The 20267-nt window shown below is 35.6% G+C and overlaps 1 protein-coding gene across 3 annotated transcripts in view; it reads right to left on the bottom strand.

Annotated features, from left to right (window-relative positions):
* LOC145678572 (telomerase protein component 1-like) overlaps positions 1-20267 on the bottom strand; it is a 556234-nt gene that overhangs the window by 502668 nt on the left and 33299 nt on the right. For all 3 annotated transcript variants that reach the window (XM_081748879.1, XM_081748878.1, XM_081748880.1), the window contains exons 2-5: positions 13346-13932; positions 12011-12145; positions 4794-4955; positions 1658-1804 (exon numbers count right to left, since the gene is read on the bottom strand). In XM_081748879.1, coding sequence (XP_081605005.1) covers positions 1658-1804; positions 4794-4955; positions 12011-12145; positions 13346-13891 — 990 coding nt within the window. In that variant the 5' untranslated portion in view covers positions 13892-13932. The remainder of the gene's footprint in view (positions 1-1657; positions 1805-4793; positions 4956-12010; positions 12146-13345; positions 13933-20267) is intronic.

Raw genomic sequence — 20267 nt, 5'->3', positions numbered from 1 at the left:
CAGGTGGAGAAGTTATCCTTTTTCCCACCATCAGAGGAAAATATGAATTAAAATGTAGTTCAAGAAGAAACGCGGATATTACAACTTCAATAAGAAAACAGTGAGGTTTGCAAAATACTGTGGAAAAATGATACCCTAAGATGTACTACACAGGTAACAATATTTCCTCTCTTTTATACAAATCAGTGTGTTAAAATACATACATTAAAGAATACTTTTTAACTCTGATATCTGTTGACGTCTACATATCACATCATTCTGTATATAGGTGTTGGTATGGAAATTGGTTATTTGTAGTTGTGCGGAAAGTGTGTTGGAAATTGGGCACATCGTCGGCGGCAATTCAAAACCTGCTATGTGCATTTTGCAGGAGAAGCGAAAAACAGTATCCTGGTTAGCTTTTTGGCTTTATAAAAGTGATGTTATAAGTAATATTTGATGCTGCACGTAACTTGATACCTTTTCAAGTAACTTGAGAAGGTACCAGTTACGTGCAGCATCAAATATTACTTATAACATCACTTTTATAAAGCGAAAAATCTAACCAGGATACTGTTTTTCGCTTCTCCTGCAAAATGCACATAGCAGGTTTTGAATTGCCGCCGACGACATGCTCTGTCGGTTGATATTGGCCTAAGTTGATATTCTGTGGTAACAACTGAACGTGTAATTTACCTTAGATTGTAATTCTATAGTACGGTATACAATTTTAAAACAATAGTACTTAGTGGTCTTAAAAGCGAATACAATTCAAGAGAAGTGTAAAGTATCAAAAGTTTTGGCCACTTTATTCCAGTCTGTACGAAACTATTGCTCAGACGTCACAAACGAACATTTTTGCGCTGTTATCAATGAAGCCCAAAAATATTCAATCGGACGAAGCTATTTGCAATTTGGAAGATTTATCGCTTTCTCAACAAATTTTACTTTGTTTTTTTCATACCTTGCACAACCATAGATCCATAGTGTGAAGCCTCTAAGTCGAGCCAAAATAATGTCTCACTACTGTGCTTTTCGATCGTTGGTGAAAGTCGATTCTTGAGGCATTCCTTCACACATAAGTTAGTTATCATCGACGAGGTCGTAGAAATGGACGTCACTTCGACCTTTCGATCGTTGGTGAAAATCGATTGTTAAGGCATTCCTAGACTATTCGGTTAACATTGACTAGGTTGGAGACATGACAATGTGACACAATGTTTTTTTGGAGAGAATCGAGACATATAATATTCTGACGCGCATTTCCGCAGTATATTCATTCTGTTTTGTATTCAAGACTCACTGGACTTTGTTCCCGAACTGCTTGCGTTAGATTATTGAAAGAATACTCCGTACCATATTTTTAATTGGTTTACACTGCACCAACACTAATTCCTTCCAGCTCCGAATAATGGCACGCACGGAAATAGTGGAAGTATTTTGTGGATTCCACTTTCCACAATGTGTCTCGTTTTATATAGCCTCGGTGCTAAAGACGGATGTCAAACCTTAATCAATCCAAATACAGAACACTTTTTCCTACTCACGGTTCAGTCGCATATTCTTTACTATGATTTTCATTGAAATCCATTTACAGAGAATATGGTGTGAGAAAAAATATTATTTCATCCATTTTTCATATCAAGTTAGAAACTAAATTTGTTACTACTTTACTTACAGACTCAGGTTTTGCTCCCTTTTTCTTCTTCTTTCGTTTGTTGTATTTGGCCAGCTGATGGGCATCAAACTCACTAAATTTTTTTACCATTACCTTTCTTAACGCAGATGGCAACGAACCATATCGAATCGAACTGTCTCCAAAATGCTAAGAGGAAAAAAAGAAGAAAAAAATGTTAATTTTTAAACAAAGTGTGAATAACAAAATAGTTTCACTGTCCACTTATCACTGCGAACTGATCACTTGTATTAGCATTTAATTTATAACAGGTATCCCACTCGAAGGTAGTCCCGGTAATATTCATTTGCTTGCTATGTTAATATTCCAAAACTTTCGTGTATATTTTTGAAGAATTTTAATTCGTCCACAAGAAAGTATAGGCGGCAACACGGAAAAAGACTGTTGCACAAACTTGCTTCTTGCTTGAGCACAGCTGAAGTCAAACCACTTTTTCCGGTCAGATTATCACGAAAACAATGGCCTCCCAAGATCACCAGATTTGTACCACCTAGCTTAGCTTTTTCCTATGGGGTCATCTAAAAGGGAGTGTCTACACAACAAACCACACACACTGGATGAGTTGAGGGAGAACATTCTGCATGAGATCTAGACTGTGATACTACAGGTTATGGTACCCAACTTCAAAAACTGCAACGTCGTGTTCAGTTCTGTTTGGAAGCTCAGGAACAACATGTCCAGCATCTCCTATGACAACCTAATTTCACTTAATTTCTTATGTAAGAAGCATGGCATGTAAATGTCTTATTTCCTCTTTTACTTTTTTGCTTTTTAAACCAATGTTTTCCCGGATTACCTTCGAGTCAGGCTACTAGGTCGAAATTAAATATGACAATAAATGTTACTGATTACAGCTAGTAGGTTAAAATAAATGATGATGAATAAATCATGAAATATGATGAATAATAAAGTCATGGGAGAAATATTGGGGAAACCAACGAGATGCTATTTTTTTGCCACTGGAAGTAGGATTCGAACAAAAATGAAATTAAATGGAAGTTTTACGTCCCACGATTATGCCGGCTGGGCTAAAGGAGACGGTGATTATGAGAAACGAAGGAAATGGTGGAATGAAGAAAGTGAAAGGAAACGGGAAAACCCCGAGAAAAACCCACGCACACAGTGTTTGTTCACCACAAAGTTCACTTGGCGCGAGCTGGGATCAAACCAAGAACCCCATGCATAGAAGTAGGATTCGAATCCATGAGTTTATGCTTCAGAATCAAGTGCTCTATAATACGCTTTCAAGATTCCTATTTAATTCAAATTTGTAATCGACCATATTTTGTCCCTTAGATAATTTAATATAAAATATTCATGAACAGCCTTGGTTTCTGGAAAAATAAGTTAATTTGGAGCAAAATAATTCGGGATATTCGTTATCGTAATTTTAATAAACACTTCCGTTTAAAGTTTACCTGCAATCTACTTCTTGATTCTATTTCAATACTTTTTTCCCCTTTTGTTTGTTTGTTCATTAAAAATTAAATAAACACAGTGATCATATTTTCTATATTTGTAAACTCTCAGCAGTGAAGTTACTTGGGCAGCCTATTAAAATTTTCGATTTCATTGTACGTAAATAGTTAGCGTTTCCCACCTTTGGTGCATACCTGATGTCAATTCCCGATGTGAGCTCATGATGTTCGTATTCTGTGTTCAAAGGAGGTTAAAGTCTCATTTATTCGTCGGAATTTTCAACACAACTAACGATTTTACAGAGTTCATATTATATATACTTTCTGTTAGAAGTTAATGAGTTGATAACCTGGAGGGTTTCACTGTACTACTAACTCCCTTTCTTATTTAAATTCTAGTTTTTTCCACTTAAATAAATATTATATGCGCTTACACGGTAATCACTTCTCCAAGAGGAAGAGGAGGACGAGGACGAGAAGAAGAAGAAGAAGAAGAAGAAGGAAGAGGAGGATTGAGGATTTATATTTCTGGGCTTTCGGCATCTATGGCCATGTTGGCCTTAACGTATGAGGGATGACGTCCCTAGCCGAGCACACTATCCGGGGAAAGGGAAGGAGGAAAGGAAGAAAGCGGCCTGGGACCTATATGTTAGGTACCACCCTGACATTTGCCTGGTGTGAATGAGGAAAATCTCATTCAGGATGACTGGCCTGAAAAAGCTTTTTACACTTTTTCGACCGAGTGTTCCCACTGGGAATTGCAGAGGAGAAGGTGGTGGTGGTGGTGGTGGTGGTACATACAAAACTAATATACAATTGAACCTAAGCATTTACAGCAAGTATTTTCCCTCTGGTAATTAACTCCTACAAAATATTATATCGAAAAATGGAGGAAACAACCGATTTTTATCACACCAAATTCTCTATAGGTGCGAATTCGATTATGCACAAAGAATGAAAATAATTCACTTCAGTGTACCGTGCCGATGCGTTAACTACTATGCTACTCAGTACATTCCGTCTATGAGTAACGGAATACAGACTTCCAAGACTGGGTAGCTTCGTGGTTAGCGCATCGGCATGGTACACCAAAGATTCTGGGTTCGAGTGCCGGTCCTGTCGTGCATCACTGAAATCGCATCTATAGAGGAACTGGTGTGTTAAAAATCGGATGTTTCCTCCATTTATCACTATAATATATAATACAACTGTCAGAGGTGTTCTGAATGTAGATACTGGATTCTCTAAGCACAACAGGAGTTGTGGTACAAACTATGTGGTCTTGAGTGAATCAACTTCAACACCAACCTCAAGAGTAAGGAAATGTATGGCTATTCAGAGAGCGGACTGAGTAGCATAATGGTTAACGCATCGGAACGATACGGCGAAGATTCCAGGTCCGAATCTCGGTCCAGTCGTGTATTTTTTCACTCTTTGCATAACCTACCAAATACTTTTGTTTCAATCTTCTAAAATTTCTCCCTCTCTCTCTTCATTCAATTCTACGCTATTCAATACGGTCAAACTACAATACAGTGACCATCATATCTTTAAAAAAAAAGTAAAAGAAGAAAAAAAAGCAACTTCCTTTCACTTACCTCACAGAGCCGATTAACTTATCTTTAGGTTATTTTCATCGTCTCCGATGTCTCATAGTCTCTTTTATTATATTAAATTGAACTCCAAAAGTTTGAAATTACCTGGTAAAAATCTGCAACATCAATCCAGTCAGAAGGCAGTCTTACAGATCCTTGAAAATATTTCTTCAGGAAATATCTGCATTGTTTATTATAAGCCGCAAAGGCTAAGAGATAATTCGTTACAGTTCTCATATTAAGATTATTTCTAGAGTAGTACGCAACCTGCAAAAAGAAAGGAATTACTGCAATGTTTTTCAGACATTATCTCGACCAAAAGTTGATATTACATATAGTTTCCGTAGCACCATAGATATAATTTTGACGAAAGTAACACTTAAAAAAATCATTATCGAAGTAACAGGATAAGAAACAAATATAATGATTAATTCTTACTTTAAAAGTTTTAATACCATGGCGCTTGTATACAACGCAAACGCGGTACACAGGGTGTTCAAAACACATAGCATTTAACTTACAAACATGTAATCAACCTGATGTTCTATTTATACACACAAGCAGTAGTTCGAGCACGTAGACGATCGTACTGATGCAGTATATCTGTTTCGAGCATGACACTCACGCTTGCTGTATGTCTTGGCATAGCTTAAAGATGATCTTGACAGAGCCCAGCTGGCATTCAGGTGCTTGTCCCAGCTTGACCCATACTGCTCGATACGGCTTAGCACATCAAGCAGGTCTGACTACTTATATACAAATAGAGCATCCTATCGGTATGAGAACGCGCGATATCTTGCTAGATGAGATTCTTCAAAATGTGCAGACAAAGTCAGAGAACGGGAATGACGATTGTACAATGTAATAGTCATATTCCCCTAAATGAATGCCAGAGAACAGCGTATTGTTAACTTATCCTGCTTCTCGAACACCAAAATGTCAGCTGTGGTTTCCGTATGATGGCTGCGAAAACCTGAATTTACCTGCTCACTTACATGTCTACGGCCGTTACTGTATTCGTGGTAGAAATGACTCTCATTACCGAGTATCATCACTCTCTATTTGGCTTGCGATCACAGTTTCAGGACATCACCGAAGACGTTCAAGCGATAAGAACGTGTCAGAGCTACGTAAGAGAGAAGAGCACAAACATAGACTTGCCTCCTACAACCGATTTTTAGTGTGCGTGGCCTCACATGGACAACCGGCAGCTCTGATTGAACTAGTGATACCCACTTAGGGGTTTCTCACTTAGGGGCGGCCCGAACAACCCTTCTGTCCCAGTAACCCCGGTACGTTGCGGGGACACGTTTGCTATGGGAACCCTCTCTCTCGTATCGTGTACTCCACCAAAAGACCGCTAACATGACATGACCTATGCGAATGGCAGTGCTGTGCAACATCCCCCTACCTCTTGCAATCAACTATACGATCACGTTCTAAACCACTCAATTGTCCAATAAGCACTCGCTGTTTCTGGAACTGTAGATACAGACTGTGATCCAAATTCAGTTGATTCACACATACCACTACACTCGCTGTGTTATCTAACAACCTTCAAACTATCAGAAGCATATCCTCTACAAACACTAGGATCAGGTTGCCCTTTCCGCTTGCTGTGTACTTGGACCTTCAGACCAAGATTCGAATGCCCTCAATAGGCATATTATGTAGTGTCAATTTCGTCCAAATTGGACGATGCATATAAGGTGTTCTTAAATACGTGAAATAAAAGCAAGGATAGGAATGGCGAAAGAAGCCTTTAAAAGAAAGAAGTTTGTTTTGTGGGACCTTGAACAAAGAGTTGAGAAAATGACTCATAAAATGCTTCGTGTGGAGTGTTGTGCTGTATGGGGCGGAAACGTGGACATTGCGTAAGGGTGACGAAAATCGACTGGAAGCCTTCGAAATGTGGGTGTGGAGAAGAATGGAAAGAGTTAGTTGGGTCGAGCGGAAAACGAATGAGAGAGTGTTAGAAATGGTGGGTGAGAAAAGAACACTTTTAGATATTATTAGGAAGAGGAAGAGAAACTGGTTGGGACATTGCCTAAGAAGAGATTGTATCATGAGGGACGTCCTAGAGGGTATGGTGGCGGGAAAGAGAGGGAGGGGGCGAAGGAGACTACAATTAATGGATGATATTAAAACAGAAAGATCATACGCGAAGACGAAAAGGTTAGCGGAGGATCGTGGAGCATGGAAGCTTCTCAGCTGCGGCAAGTGACCTGCCAATAAAGGCAGAATACCTATGATGATGATAAATACGTTTCCATCAATATATAAATATATATATATAAATCACAATACAAGGGTACTCATTACAGAAATGAAACACCCAGCCAAGTGAAAACACGTATAATAGATTAACTTCAAACTTTCAAAACATCTTGACTCCTAAAAGTGTAAGAGATGAGGACAACAGGTTTTTCACAAAGAAAAACGTACAAAGGTCCTCCGATTCTGTGTTATTTGACTGAATATGGCTGACCAGCAAATATGACCAGAAGCTTTGACCTTTCTTTTTTATTTTTTTTTCAAAATATTTTCTTATCTTACCTATGTTGAAAAGATATCTTAGATAATTTTAACAAAAGAGACACTGACCAAAGCTTAAAACTTTACTTTATTTTAAATTATAATTTGTAACTGTTTCGGATATCTAGCATATCCTTCTTCAGACACTATCGAAATTAATGAAAATACAGAAATACAGAAATAATTATGAACACATGGGAGAAAAAGGTGAAAGAAGAAGGGTGTAAGAACTTGATCATATTTTGTAGGTATGTGGATGACTGTCTAGGCTTGTGGAAAGGGACTAGGAGACAATTAGAGAACTTCAAAGATAGTGTGGAAGATAAAGAAAAAGGCATAAGCTTGGAAATGGAGTTGGAACAGGGTGTCTACTGAATACCAGAAAGTAAATTCATGACTTTTTCATGACTTTTCATGACCTTTTTGTTCAAATTTTCATGACCATGGCGATAAAAATTTACCATTAGTAATAATAAACCCCTACCATCAGTGGTGCATCGGTTAAGATGAAGATCACATTATGTTCTTATTTGTCTAATGTACATAATGTCGATTAGCTGACAACTAATTTTAAAATCCAAGAGCAGGCAGTAAACAAAATTTTTAATTGCGGTTCAAGTATGGGTTTAAGGCTTACCAGGTTCTATAGATTTAAAAAAATCTTGTGAACAGTCCCGTTACATTCAGCTAGGTTTTTTATCTGCATTTTACGTACTCTGAATTCTACATTTATAATTTTCGTTTACAAGAAGACTGATTACGTAAATATAAAATTCTTTTTCATCGTGTCATATTTGAAATTAGCGTACATAAACATACTGATAAGACCTACTGAATTTGTTCATAATGGAACCTTCATCCTGGATGGGGTCTGATGCCTTCTTTCTTCTCTTTTTTCAAAGGTACTTTTACAAATATTTTTTTCTCACAGTCTGCATACTAGTATCACAACAAAACTTAAAAAAAAGTGAACACAAAAATGGACATCTTATTGAATATCACAAGTGCAACTCCTTTTTCAATGAGTTAATTTGAACATCAATTCCATCAAGTTCTGAAGTTACTGAGAGCTTTACGTTTCAGTTCCAAACATACACAATTTACATTTCTTAGAAGTAAAGAAATAGCAGATCAGAAAGTTGGACAGTAAAAAGTTGTTACTATATTACAGAGACTAGAAGATGAAATGGGGACCAGCTAGGAAGACAGTAAAGTACCAGTTAGCCAGCACTAACTGGTGGGGGAAATTCTCACAATTACTGACCTGATACAACTGTTTCAGTACATACAGTATGAGGTATAAAAGTATGAAGTATAAAAATATACTCTGAGATTTCAGATTTTCATGACCAGTTGGGTAAATAAAGGACTTTTTCATGGCTTTCATGACCACTAAGCAAAATATATGACTTTTTCATGACTTTCATGACCTGTAGACATCCTGTGGAAGAAAATGGAAGAATAAACTTTTTACACATGACCATAATAAAACAAGGAGAAGGCCTGGTTACGAGGTGGTACCAGAAAGAGTGCTCAGCTGGAGTGTACTGCCATGAGAGGAGCGACGTGGATAGGAGTACAAAGAGAAATTTCATAACAAATATGATAAGAAGAATAGAAATGATGGAGGACGAAGAGGAAGGAAGGAAGGAGAGCATACAGAAATTCTACAGACAGTTAGAGAAGAACGGTTACAGCAAGAAAGAGTTAGAGAAGGAAGAAGAACGCAGGAAGAGGAAGAGAGGGAGAAAGAAGAATGAAGAGGATGAGAGTGGAAAATGGCATGGCATAGAAAGTATGGGAGAAGAAACGGAGAAACTGAAGGATTTATTGAAGAAAGGAGGGGTCAGAACTTATAGAAAGAGTGGAGAAACTTTATTAAGATCAATAAAGAAGAAGAATAGAAAAGGAACTAAAAAGATTAATGAAGAGGAAGAAGGGGTCATCTACAGGGTATGGTGTGAGGACTGCGATATGTCATATATAGGAGAGACAGGAAAGAGAATGAAAGAAAGGATAAAACAACATGAAGATGATGTTAGGAGGAAAAAAGATACCAATGCCATATACAAACATGTTAAGGAGACGAATCACGGAATTAATTGGGATGAGACGGAAGTATTGGAGATGGAGAAAAGAATGATAATAAGGAAGTGGAAAGAAGCGGATTGGATAAAGAAGGTAGGAAGAGATAAACTGATGAACTGGACAGGGGGCTTACCAATTAATGAATTATGGCAAGGAAGTTTGAATAGCATAGAGAAAAAGAAAAAGAATAATAATAATAAAAAAAGGCCCTTATAAGAACCAAAAATGAAGGAACGTGATTAATTGGAAAGTGAACACGAAGACTTATAGGATTGGCTGAAGGCCTCAGTAAATAAGAAAAATAAATAAATAAATAAATAAATAAATAAAAATAAAAAAAGTACAACAATGACTATATATATGTCTGTTAAAAGAATTAAATTTTTTTTATAACAATGACTATATATATGACGGTTAAAGAATTTAAACTTTGTTATAACAACATTTATATATATGTGTCTGCATTTTCATTAATTTCGATAGTGTCTGAAGAAGGATATGCTAGATATCCGAAACAGTTACAAATTATAATTTAAAATAAAGTAAAGTTTTAAGCTTTGGTCAGTGTCTCTTTTGTTAAAACAATTAATCCAAAGCCATGAATAGTCTTACTATCTTAGATAATGTAGTTGGAATAAAGGAATCCGTTTTCAAGAAAACAAATTACTATAAAACAGCAAAAAACACTATCACATAATATAAAGAAAGTAAATTATAACCTTTCGCAAAAAAGTTTTATCAGATAAGGACAGGACGAAAAGTTTGAAAAAATATCAGTCGCTGCGCATCCTGCTAAGCAACGCCATGACGGCATTTATTCACGTGACAGTGCCGCCAAATAAAAAATACAAAAACTCAGTGGAGAAAGAAAAACTCAGATTTGGCTGGTAACAGTGCACCAGGAGAAAGACGTAATGAATAATAACTATTAATATGTACTGAAAGAAGAACAAGAACAACTAATAATAATAATAATAATAATAATAATAATAATAATAATAATAATAATAATAATAATAATAATAATAATAATAATAATAATAATAATAATCATAATCATCATCATCATCATCATCACCATCATGATGATGATGATGATGATGATGCTACTGATTAAGACAATTTCGAAGAGAAAGTTTAGGGGAGAGATATTTAGTTCTCTTTAGTAGTAGTAGACTTTAGTTTTCGGTGGAGCTTCCAGAATGGTTGATTTTTTAGCACATCAGGAGTGTTGATAAGATTTTGAGATAGGTGTTAAGAGACAATCTGGTAAAACATATAGGTTCCTCGAATGCTCAAAGCATAGGGAAAAAATGAAATGAAATCTCTTAAGTCCCACAGTTATGCTGGCTAGGCTAAAGGAGATGGTGATGATGAGAAATGAAGGAAAACGGAAGAACACCAAGAACACCTACACACACGGTATTTGTCCACTAAAGCATAGGGTACAGAGCATTTGATAAGGGTAAAGTGGGAGCTTTTGAAGTAAAAATATTGCATCTTGTTCGTGGATTTGATACGTACGTCAGTCTCTTGACGCCTGTTCTCAAGTCTGAGGTGTACATCAAGAAAGGTAATGAAGGTTGGAGAAAGACTAGGTGACTGACTGGGTACTTCTTACTTAAGGGCTGTTGAAATTATTTCAGTGCTGGTTGGCCATGGGGTCCATATTAAATGTTGCAATCGTGAATTCTTAATTAGGTAGTGCATACTCTTTGGAGATTTGATGAGTATGTCCATATCAAGGAAGGAATTCGTTTGGTTACAGAAGGACCAGATGAATTCGAGACGCTATTTGCTGATTAGAGACTGTTGAACTATTTCCGTGCTTATATTAAATGCCGTTGGCTCATATTAAATGCCTTAATCACAAACACTATCAAGTAGCTCTGTATTCCATTCAACTGCTACTTTTCTTTGTTTTTAATTTTTCTGTTTTTCCTACCCTTTTTCTTCCCTATTTGATGGAGCATTTAACAAACGAGATATAGTCTACATTTTTAGTGTTGTGTGACATTGTTTTCCCTTCTGATAGAAATTTTGTTATCCAGGTCAGATTCGAGATATTTTCATTCTAACCTTCTTGTATTACATACACATAAGAAAGATAAAATTTCCCCCGACAAACTTTGCACGAATCATCCCTACGTCAAAATAAACCAGAAGTATGTCTTCCACTTTATTGGAGACGTGAAGTTATAGAGCAATGAAGATGTGCAAGTTATGTCGACTAAACACATTATCTCAAAAACAGCAGTAGGAAGGCAGTTGACGAACTTTACATCAAACATGAAAAAAGTTACAGAGCTATAGACGCGCGGAAACTGTATCGCCAAGTTCTGGAAATGGTATGCCTTTAGCCGACACAAATTACAGCCATAGCCCCGTAACTACGAGTTATCTCTTCAAAGCGACAAAACAACTCTCTTCTTGCTTTAATGTGAGGCATGTGTGCAAAGTTGTCAGTTTTCCCTCGTAACATCTTGTAACATCCGTACCTCGGAAAACATTTTTTTTTTTTAAAGGCATCCAACGACAATTAAATAACAAAAATATGCTTCTGATGCTGAAGCATACATATTTTAAAACTACAAAATTAATATACGATCATTTTAGAAGACATGAAAAATGAATATCAAATTATTATTTTTTTTATTCACTGTACTCTATAAACCTCAGCATATCTATTTCTGAATTACCTTTAGTACGAATTCTGGATCATACTCAGCAACAGCACCTGCTAACGTACGTAGGGATCGTGCAAACTCCCCTTTCGGATCCTTGAGAGATGAGGCGTCAACCAATGACGAGGAAACAACATTGATGAACTGCATCTTTAAATAAATAAATGAATATAAATAGTAAGTATCATGTGACTGAAATATATATATATTTATACCGACAAGTGGTTAAAATACCAAACAAACATCAGCTAATAATATGAACAAGATATCGTTACGGAAAACCCACAGTCATGTTTATCTCTGCAAGTTATTTAGCATATGGTAATATGGACAAATTGTGGTAAAGAAATTTTTATTGATAAAAATAAAAACCGAAGAACATTTCTAGGATATATTACATTAGAGACTAATATTAAACATATCTACCGAATGTTAAGATAGTGATTCATTATTTTACACTAATTTCTTCAAATTAACAAGAAAATAGGTTCAAATCCCATAATAATTTGCACAAAAGATTTCTAAAATTTAATAAAATAAGAAACAAAAAAAAAAAAAAAGAAAAGAAAAGAAAAAGAAACTCATAAATTATGTCGTCATCTGACAGACAACTAGAATATATGAACACATAAGGGTTATAGATGTTGAAATTCGTATTACTATAATATTTGAAATTGACAATGTCAAGTTGTTTGAAACAGGAATACTGGTATGGAACCGAAACGATCGATAATAATAATAATAATAATAATAATAATAATAATAATAATAATAATAATAATAATAATAATAATAATAATAATAACAAGTGCAACAAAAAGCAAAGATTAAAATGATTTTCTGATTGCTGTCTGAATCAGGGTTATTGAAATTTTCCCCAGCCTAAAACTTCTTTCCTTAACCTCCCACAAAAAAAATATCTGGATTAAAATAATAACTTGGAGTGGACAACATCGTGTCCGTGGGTTTTCTCAGGATACTCCCGTTTCCTCCCACATTCTCATTCCATCAATTCTTCCATTATCATTCACTTGCCTTAATCATCTGTCGCCCTTAACCTAGCATAATCATGGTTTGTTAAACTGAAAGATTTCATTTCACTTCATATTTAATAGCAACTGTTTACTTCCGGAAAGCAGAAAATTCTCGCTGAAACATCTGCGTGTAGAATTGCTTTTTCCAATGATGTGGTTAAATATTTAATTTGTGCTATTATTGAGGCGCATCCTATTCTACCAATTCATTAAGTAATAACTCAGGAAAGCCGAACGAAAGGAAAAGTCTGTAAACAAATGGTATATCATTAACATAGTTATTACTAATGAGAAAACTTCAAATTACAAGTCTTACCTTCAAATCTATCATCATCTTCGCTTTCTCCCTGCTGTACTTATCTCGGGAGAATGGCGAAAATCGAACAGGTACTGCCTGAAACTGTAACTTATCCTCAGAAGTTTTTAGATTTTCATACGATGGCATTGAAGATGTTACTTCTTTATCTGTGAGTATTCTTGTGCCAAGTACTGCAGGCTTCTGCTCCTCTATTTTTTCAGCTTGAGCTTTCACAGTCGGAGACTTAATACTTAGGGATTGAAAACTGTACTCGCATGCAGAATACCATACATCTCTTTTAGAAGTGAGACTGTCTTGTCCTGTTAAAAATGGATTCTTGAGAAAGGGGTTAGCGAGAGGAATTACCGAAGATCTGGTCAGCGATGTGTTTTTCACATCGAGTAACGAGCTTTGAAGAAGAGGATTAACCAACGAAATAGTCCGTTTCTCCAGAAGAGGATTGTCCAGCTTGTGTCGTTTTGCTAGACGATCATCTGAATCTCCGCTTCTCTTGAGCTCCATGATGTTTGACGCGTCTTTTTCCTTCATGTTGAATATATTCATCGACCACCAATAATCTTAGGAACTTTATTCTACATCTTTATCTACAGAGAAATCAAAGAAAAAGGAACATAAGCAACATTCATTGAATTTCTTAAATACATTCTTACAACAGTATTCACATCATAGGAAAAGAAATCCATAAAGTCTCATCAATACTCTTATTAATTGGAATGTTTCACTTACGAGTACACACAACTTTTTCAAACGCTTTAAAGCACAATAACCTCGATTATGAGCCAATAATAAATTGTCCAGAAATATAAAAATATATTAACTAATGACTAACAACCTTGAAAGAATAACCAAACCTCAGATTAGCATTCTAGTAACAGGTTTCGGTTAAAATCTCTTATTACTCAAATATGAACAGTTTTACCTTCTATCAACCTTGTAGTTGAACTTTAATCAAACAGTTTTAGTGTGTGCTGACATCTTTGATATGGCTGATTTGGTGTTTAGTGTCCCGTTCATCACCGAAGCTATATGATACGTGAACTTACAGGTTAATGTGGGTTCCGAACTACATTAGCTCCACCGGGATTGAATCTAAATCTTCCACGTCGAAATGCTGACACTTTTGTCGGTTACTTATAAATGTCATTAAACTGGGTACATCTGGAAAGGTTTCTGCTTATCTGTGGAACCTTTCTAAGAGAAAAAAATAAACAACCTCACTTCTCAAAACTGTAACAAAGTCGATTTCTTACAAAAAAAAGTACGATTCACATGATTAATCTATCATGATTAAAATTGGAATGATATTCCTGATAAAAGCATTTCACTTTTATACTCGTTGTAGAATCTAAACCCAAAACTTTGTGGAGAGTAGAATCCTGACTTTGAAATGTGCTGGTAAACGAAAGATAAGCGGCCTCCGCAATGTGTTAATCTCTGCAGTTATGTATACTTGAACTTATAAAAATGTTACGTTGTCGAAAAATTTTTGTGAAGGAAAATGTAATAACTTTATAAATATTTGCTTAACTTACGTTTCCCTTCATTGAAAGTAATATTACCCCATATGTGTTCCAAATTTCTTTTGTCCAAATTTAGGACAGAGCCTTCAGTTCTAATGAAAAAACATACTCCCGTCGGTGATGTTGGTCACCCCTGTTCCACAGATAGGCAGAAACCTTCCCAGATGTATTTAAGTTTAGCAATATTTAGAAGCCATCGACAAAAGCACCACAGCACAATAAAATTATTTCATTTAAGTTCAAATATTTTCTGATACGAAATAAGAATTCGTATTTGATTCTTCAAGCATTATTATCCTACAGTATCTACCAGCAATTAATTTTCCTTATATTTGTCAGAATATTAATCTCACTTTCTAACATACTTCAGTTCAAGCAAGTTTGAACATAAATTTTCGACAAATATTGTCAAAACATTTTAATAACGCTACGCTGAGATCGAGAAAAACATGTATCTTACGAATAACCTGCCTTTCTTCTATTACGGAAGCACTGGTAATAAAGCCATACTATAAACAACCCCGCATTAGTAATCAGTCAAAGTGCTTCCCATTGTATTTTGAAGATCCTCCAATAAAATATATTCATTATACCCCAAACTATAACGAAAACATCGTTTTCGTTGCATACTTTCTACTATTTTCATCCCGCTACACCAAAAGGAAATGCTTCTAGTGTTATTTCATGCTTTCTCACAATTCGACTGTAGAAGCAATGGCGTATTTTGTAAATATCACTGGCAGCCCTAGAACATTACAAAAGTATTTTGTAAATATCACTGGCAGCTCTAGAACATTACAAAAGAAAGTTATTATAATATTATAAAGAAAGATTACTAGAAGACAGCTTGCCTCAAAACATTTCGGTTTTCGTTCGGAAGAAATCGGGTGCACATCGTATGACATCATCCATAGACCCAACGCTAGAGGGCGTGAAGAATATCAATTTTTCAATAAGTCTGAATGTTTCGCAAATCCTTTTTTGTGAGTTAGAATAAAAATAAATAAATAAATAAATAAATAAAACTGTATACCAGTGATTCTGTATCATAAACTAGCAGGATTTCTGAATTGTTCATGTTAATGAAAACTTGTGCCATTTTGTTGTTTATTCCAATTTTTTAGACTTCCAAACTATGCTTTGCGTAAGTATGGGGAATTTTGTAGGACGGCTCTGTCCGCCTGCCTGTGTGTCGATGACTATTAGCACACAAACGGTAAGAAATATCGAGAAACAGTTTTCCTGGAATCGATTCAGCATCCAGGAAATCCAGCAATCTCCCCTATTAAACCAGAAGTGGTAGAAATTAACCGTCTCTAGTATCAACTTTGATCGCCATAGAACAAAAACGATAACAGATAGGAGCAATCGGTTTTTGAACCTGATTCAGCGCCTCAGGTAAAGATATTACCTTTACTGCCACTTTTCTACTGAAACCGGACGTGGTAGAAATTTACCAGTTTCCGGTTCAAATATTGATCTCCATAGAGGAAAAACGGTAAGTTATAGCAACAGGCAGATTCTTGGAAGCGATTCACTGAGTTATTGGGACATCCCATGTCAAATCAACAAGTCATCAGACTTGACCATCTCATATTTTTGTATAAATAGGTGTACAGCTTTATTACAGTGGGAGATGAAAAAATCCCAAATATTGCCCCTCTCCCCGTGAAAGTGTCTCCATAGAGGGCGTTCAAAAATGTCAAAAAATTGCATTTTTTTTTCAGTTACAGTGATTATTAAAAATTGTTATACAATGGTTAATATGTGCACTAGAGACGTGAAACAAACACTATTGGAAAGCTTAAAGATTGCTCTACAAGTTGTACTATATTGAAAAAACCTGTAAATAAAAAATTACACTTCAAAAATTCAAATTAAGATTTGAATTTTGAATTTCGCATAAAAATGTCCCTCTGAATTTGTTCAAAATTGTTCAGATTGTGGTCTCATATGTGTACTGAAACACCACAAAGTTGCATTTTGGACACTCAATGGGATCCGATTCAAAATTCAACATAAACCAAGCATTGCACGATATCGACCATGCGAATATCTGGGTTCAGATCGATAACCATTTGCCTGGAGTTATTTACCTGCAGCATCACAGGAATTTATATTCAATTCCATTTGTTTCTTAATGTATTCATTTGATTTTACACAATTATCCACCTTTCGAGTTATTTAGACAGATATTACTTTTCCGAACAGTACTCAATACAAGTCATTATTCTTGTTAGTCAGTATGGCTGTTTCTAAATTTATATTGGCTACATTGATACATGTTATTTTCATTCCTTTGTTTCAGGATTGCTGTCACAGATATGTGGAAGTGGATAATTGAAATAGGAAAAGGAATTTATTGACTAATTGTTTGTGCTGAAAGTGTGTGAGGTGATTGTGAACAGTGTCACTATGTTTCATAACACATTTTATGCAAATATTGTGAAAGGGAGGAAAATATATCCCTCCCTTTCATAATATGTTCTGTAATAGCAATCCTGAAACAAAGGAATGAAAATAACATATAGCAATGTTAACATAAATTTAGAAACATCCATACTGACTAACCAGAATAATGACCTGTATTAAGTACTGTTTGGAAACGTAATACCCCTCTAAATAACTCAAAAGGTGGATAATTGTGTAAATTCAAATGAATACATCAAGAAACAAATGAAATTGAATATAAATTCCTTTGATGCTGCAGGTAAATAACTCAAGGCAAATGGTTATCGATCTGAACCCAGATATTCGCATGGTCAATATCGTGCAATGCTTGGTTTATGTTGAATTTTGAATCGGATCCCATTGAGTGCCCAAAATGCAACTTTGCGGTGTTTCAGTACACACATGAGACTACAATCTGGACAATTTTGAAAAAATTCAGAGGGGCATTTCTATTCAAAATTCAAATCTTAATTTGAATTTTTGAAGTGTAATTTTTTTTTTATTTTACAGGTTTTTTCAATATAGCACAACTTGTAGAGCAATCTTTAAGCTTTCCAATAGTGTTTGTTCCACGTCTCTAGTGCACATATTAACCATTTTAAGGCAATTTTTAATAATTACTGTATAGTGTGTCCGCTATCCTCTTATACAGTTTCTGTCCGATGCCGACACACAGTAGGTGGTGGAAGATGTCACCAGACTCAGTATGGGGGCTTATTTATGGCTGGTCAAAGGGAAGTCATTGAGGGTGACAGTTCACTTGTTGCCACATTTTACTTTTCGTGTTCTTTCTAGAATTCTTTTAAAAGAACAGGCGGTTGCAGAACTTCTAATATGTATAGAAAAGCGTTTTATAGATTTGGCTTTTTGCGTAACAAGCTGCGAAACATTTAAATTTGCACACCAATTCATACTTTTGTATAGCACTTATAGATATAATAATAATAATAATAATAATAATAATAATAATAATAATAATAATAATAATAATAATAATAATAATAATAATAATAGTAATAATAAATGCTTTAATTCTACGTCCCTCCAGATGGTTAATTAAGCGTAATTTATTGTTATGATGTACACATTGCATTAATGTTGCCCACGCTACGGGATGCATCTTTTTAAATTCGTGACAAGATAAATAAACTTGACAATTCATGTTTCGTATTCGAGAGTAGAATCGAGACGACACGAGAAATTTTATGTGTTTCGTGAGTAACATTAGTTAAGTCTTAGTTCTCAAATACTTTTTGTGATACAAGACACAAGATAGTTTAAAAACTAAATTGATAAAGTGATTGTACGAACACAATAAAGAACAATATTTAAAGAAATGTAGGCCATTAAGCAATAAATATATTCTAATGTTAAATATGGTGAATGTTGTTATGCCATTATCTTCGTGGACCTTTCGTTACGCTCAAGGATTCTGATAACTTCAAGGTGAAATTAAGAAAATTATCAGACAATAAATTTTAAAACGAGATCAGAAAATTTTTGAGACGAGGAAAGCTTTTTCTATAATAGAAACGGAAGAAACTTTATATCTCGTCCTCTTCTTGTCGCGTGAACAGCACTATAGAAACCCCGCTACCCGCGTGGACTAGTGGTGCCCTCCCCGCTGGTCTAGTGGCTAGCACGCGCGCCTCTGGTGTACGCGGTCCCGGGTTCGATTCCCTGTGGGAGAGCCTTTGGAATTTTAACTGTCCTTGATGTTTCTATGTTCATGTCCCTGTCGTTCTAGGTTAATAGAAAAACGAGTTAGTAAGTAAAAAAGTAAAAATCTAAAGTAAGAAGTAAAACGAGTTAAGTAAAAACCTAGTAATAACTAGTTAAGCAAGTAAATCAGCCACGTCCGGTGAATCAGTTAACTTCTTTTAAGAAAAAAGTTGCTAGCACGCTTGACTTCGATTCGCATCATCCCTGGTTCGATTCCCGGTGGAGGTACAGTTGAACGACCAAAGTCTGATTCCACTATAATTAGTAAGTCTACGTCTTCTTTAGCCTAGCAGACATAATGGTGGGACGTTAAACGAAACCGTGGACAGTACTATATTAGACGCATTTATTATTATTATGTTCCTTCTGTATTGCATGCTAGAATTCAGCGTTTACCAAAATTTGAGACAATCAGTAGTTACCATTAATATAACTCTTAATATTCTATTGCTATAGTATTCAATCAGTGTTCAAAGGTGATTTTTATGCTTGTAGTGTAATATTGCTCTGCTTTCGCTGCAAAAAATGTTTACTATATGTGAATTACGATCCCTGTTGAAACAGTGTGCATTTTAAATTAATTGCTTAAATTTTCTTGCATACACTATCGAAAGAAAAGAAAGGGAGAAAGCTATTTCTTAGTGTAATGATGAGTTGTGCTATTGTAAGCACCTAAAAAGCACCTATAAAAAGACCTAAAAATATCTTTAAAAAGTGCCTAAAATGAGACGGCACCTTATGTTTAAAAGGGATCTGAACCATTACTCGATCTGAATTCGAGTCAAGAAGTACACAAAAAAGTTAAATGAAAATAAAAACTAGTGAATGGGTTTGCTGGGTCTGTTTCATGTACAAGCAGGCACATAGCCAGGATTTCGTAATAGGGGGAGGGGCTTCGAAGGAAGGGGTCCGGACCCCCCGGACCCAACCCTTAGCTACGAGCCTGTGCACAAGTGATTCATGGAACTAGGTTCACGTTTGAGTTTCGATGCTATAAGGGACACTAAACTCCAATCAAACAAAAGTGATTCGTTAGTACCTGTCAAGTTGTGTTAGAAACTACAGGAAAGCAAATGTTAGCAAGTCCGAGTTTGGCGTTCTTTTTCGAGGCTGAGGCAATATGGGACGTGGAATCCGAACTGCGGTAATGCATTCAAGTTGTAAGGCACGCACTGGCAATGAAGCCGGGACCCGCGTGCTCCAAAGGTGCTAGCGCAAGCCACTAG

This window comes from Thermobia domestica, chromosome 2 (assembly GCF_964235325.1).
Source record: "Thermobia domestica chromosome 2, izTheDome1.hap1.1, whole genome shotgun sequence".
NCBI lineage: Eukaryota > Metazoa > Arthropoda > Insecta > Zygentoma > Lepismatidae > Thermobia > Thermobia domestica.
Note: the sequence above shows the minus strand (reverse complement) of the source record. Positions and strands in the feature narration are given on the sequence as shown.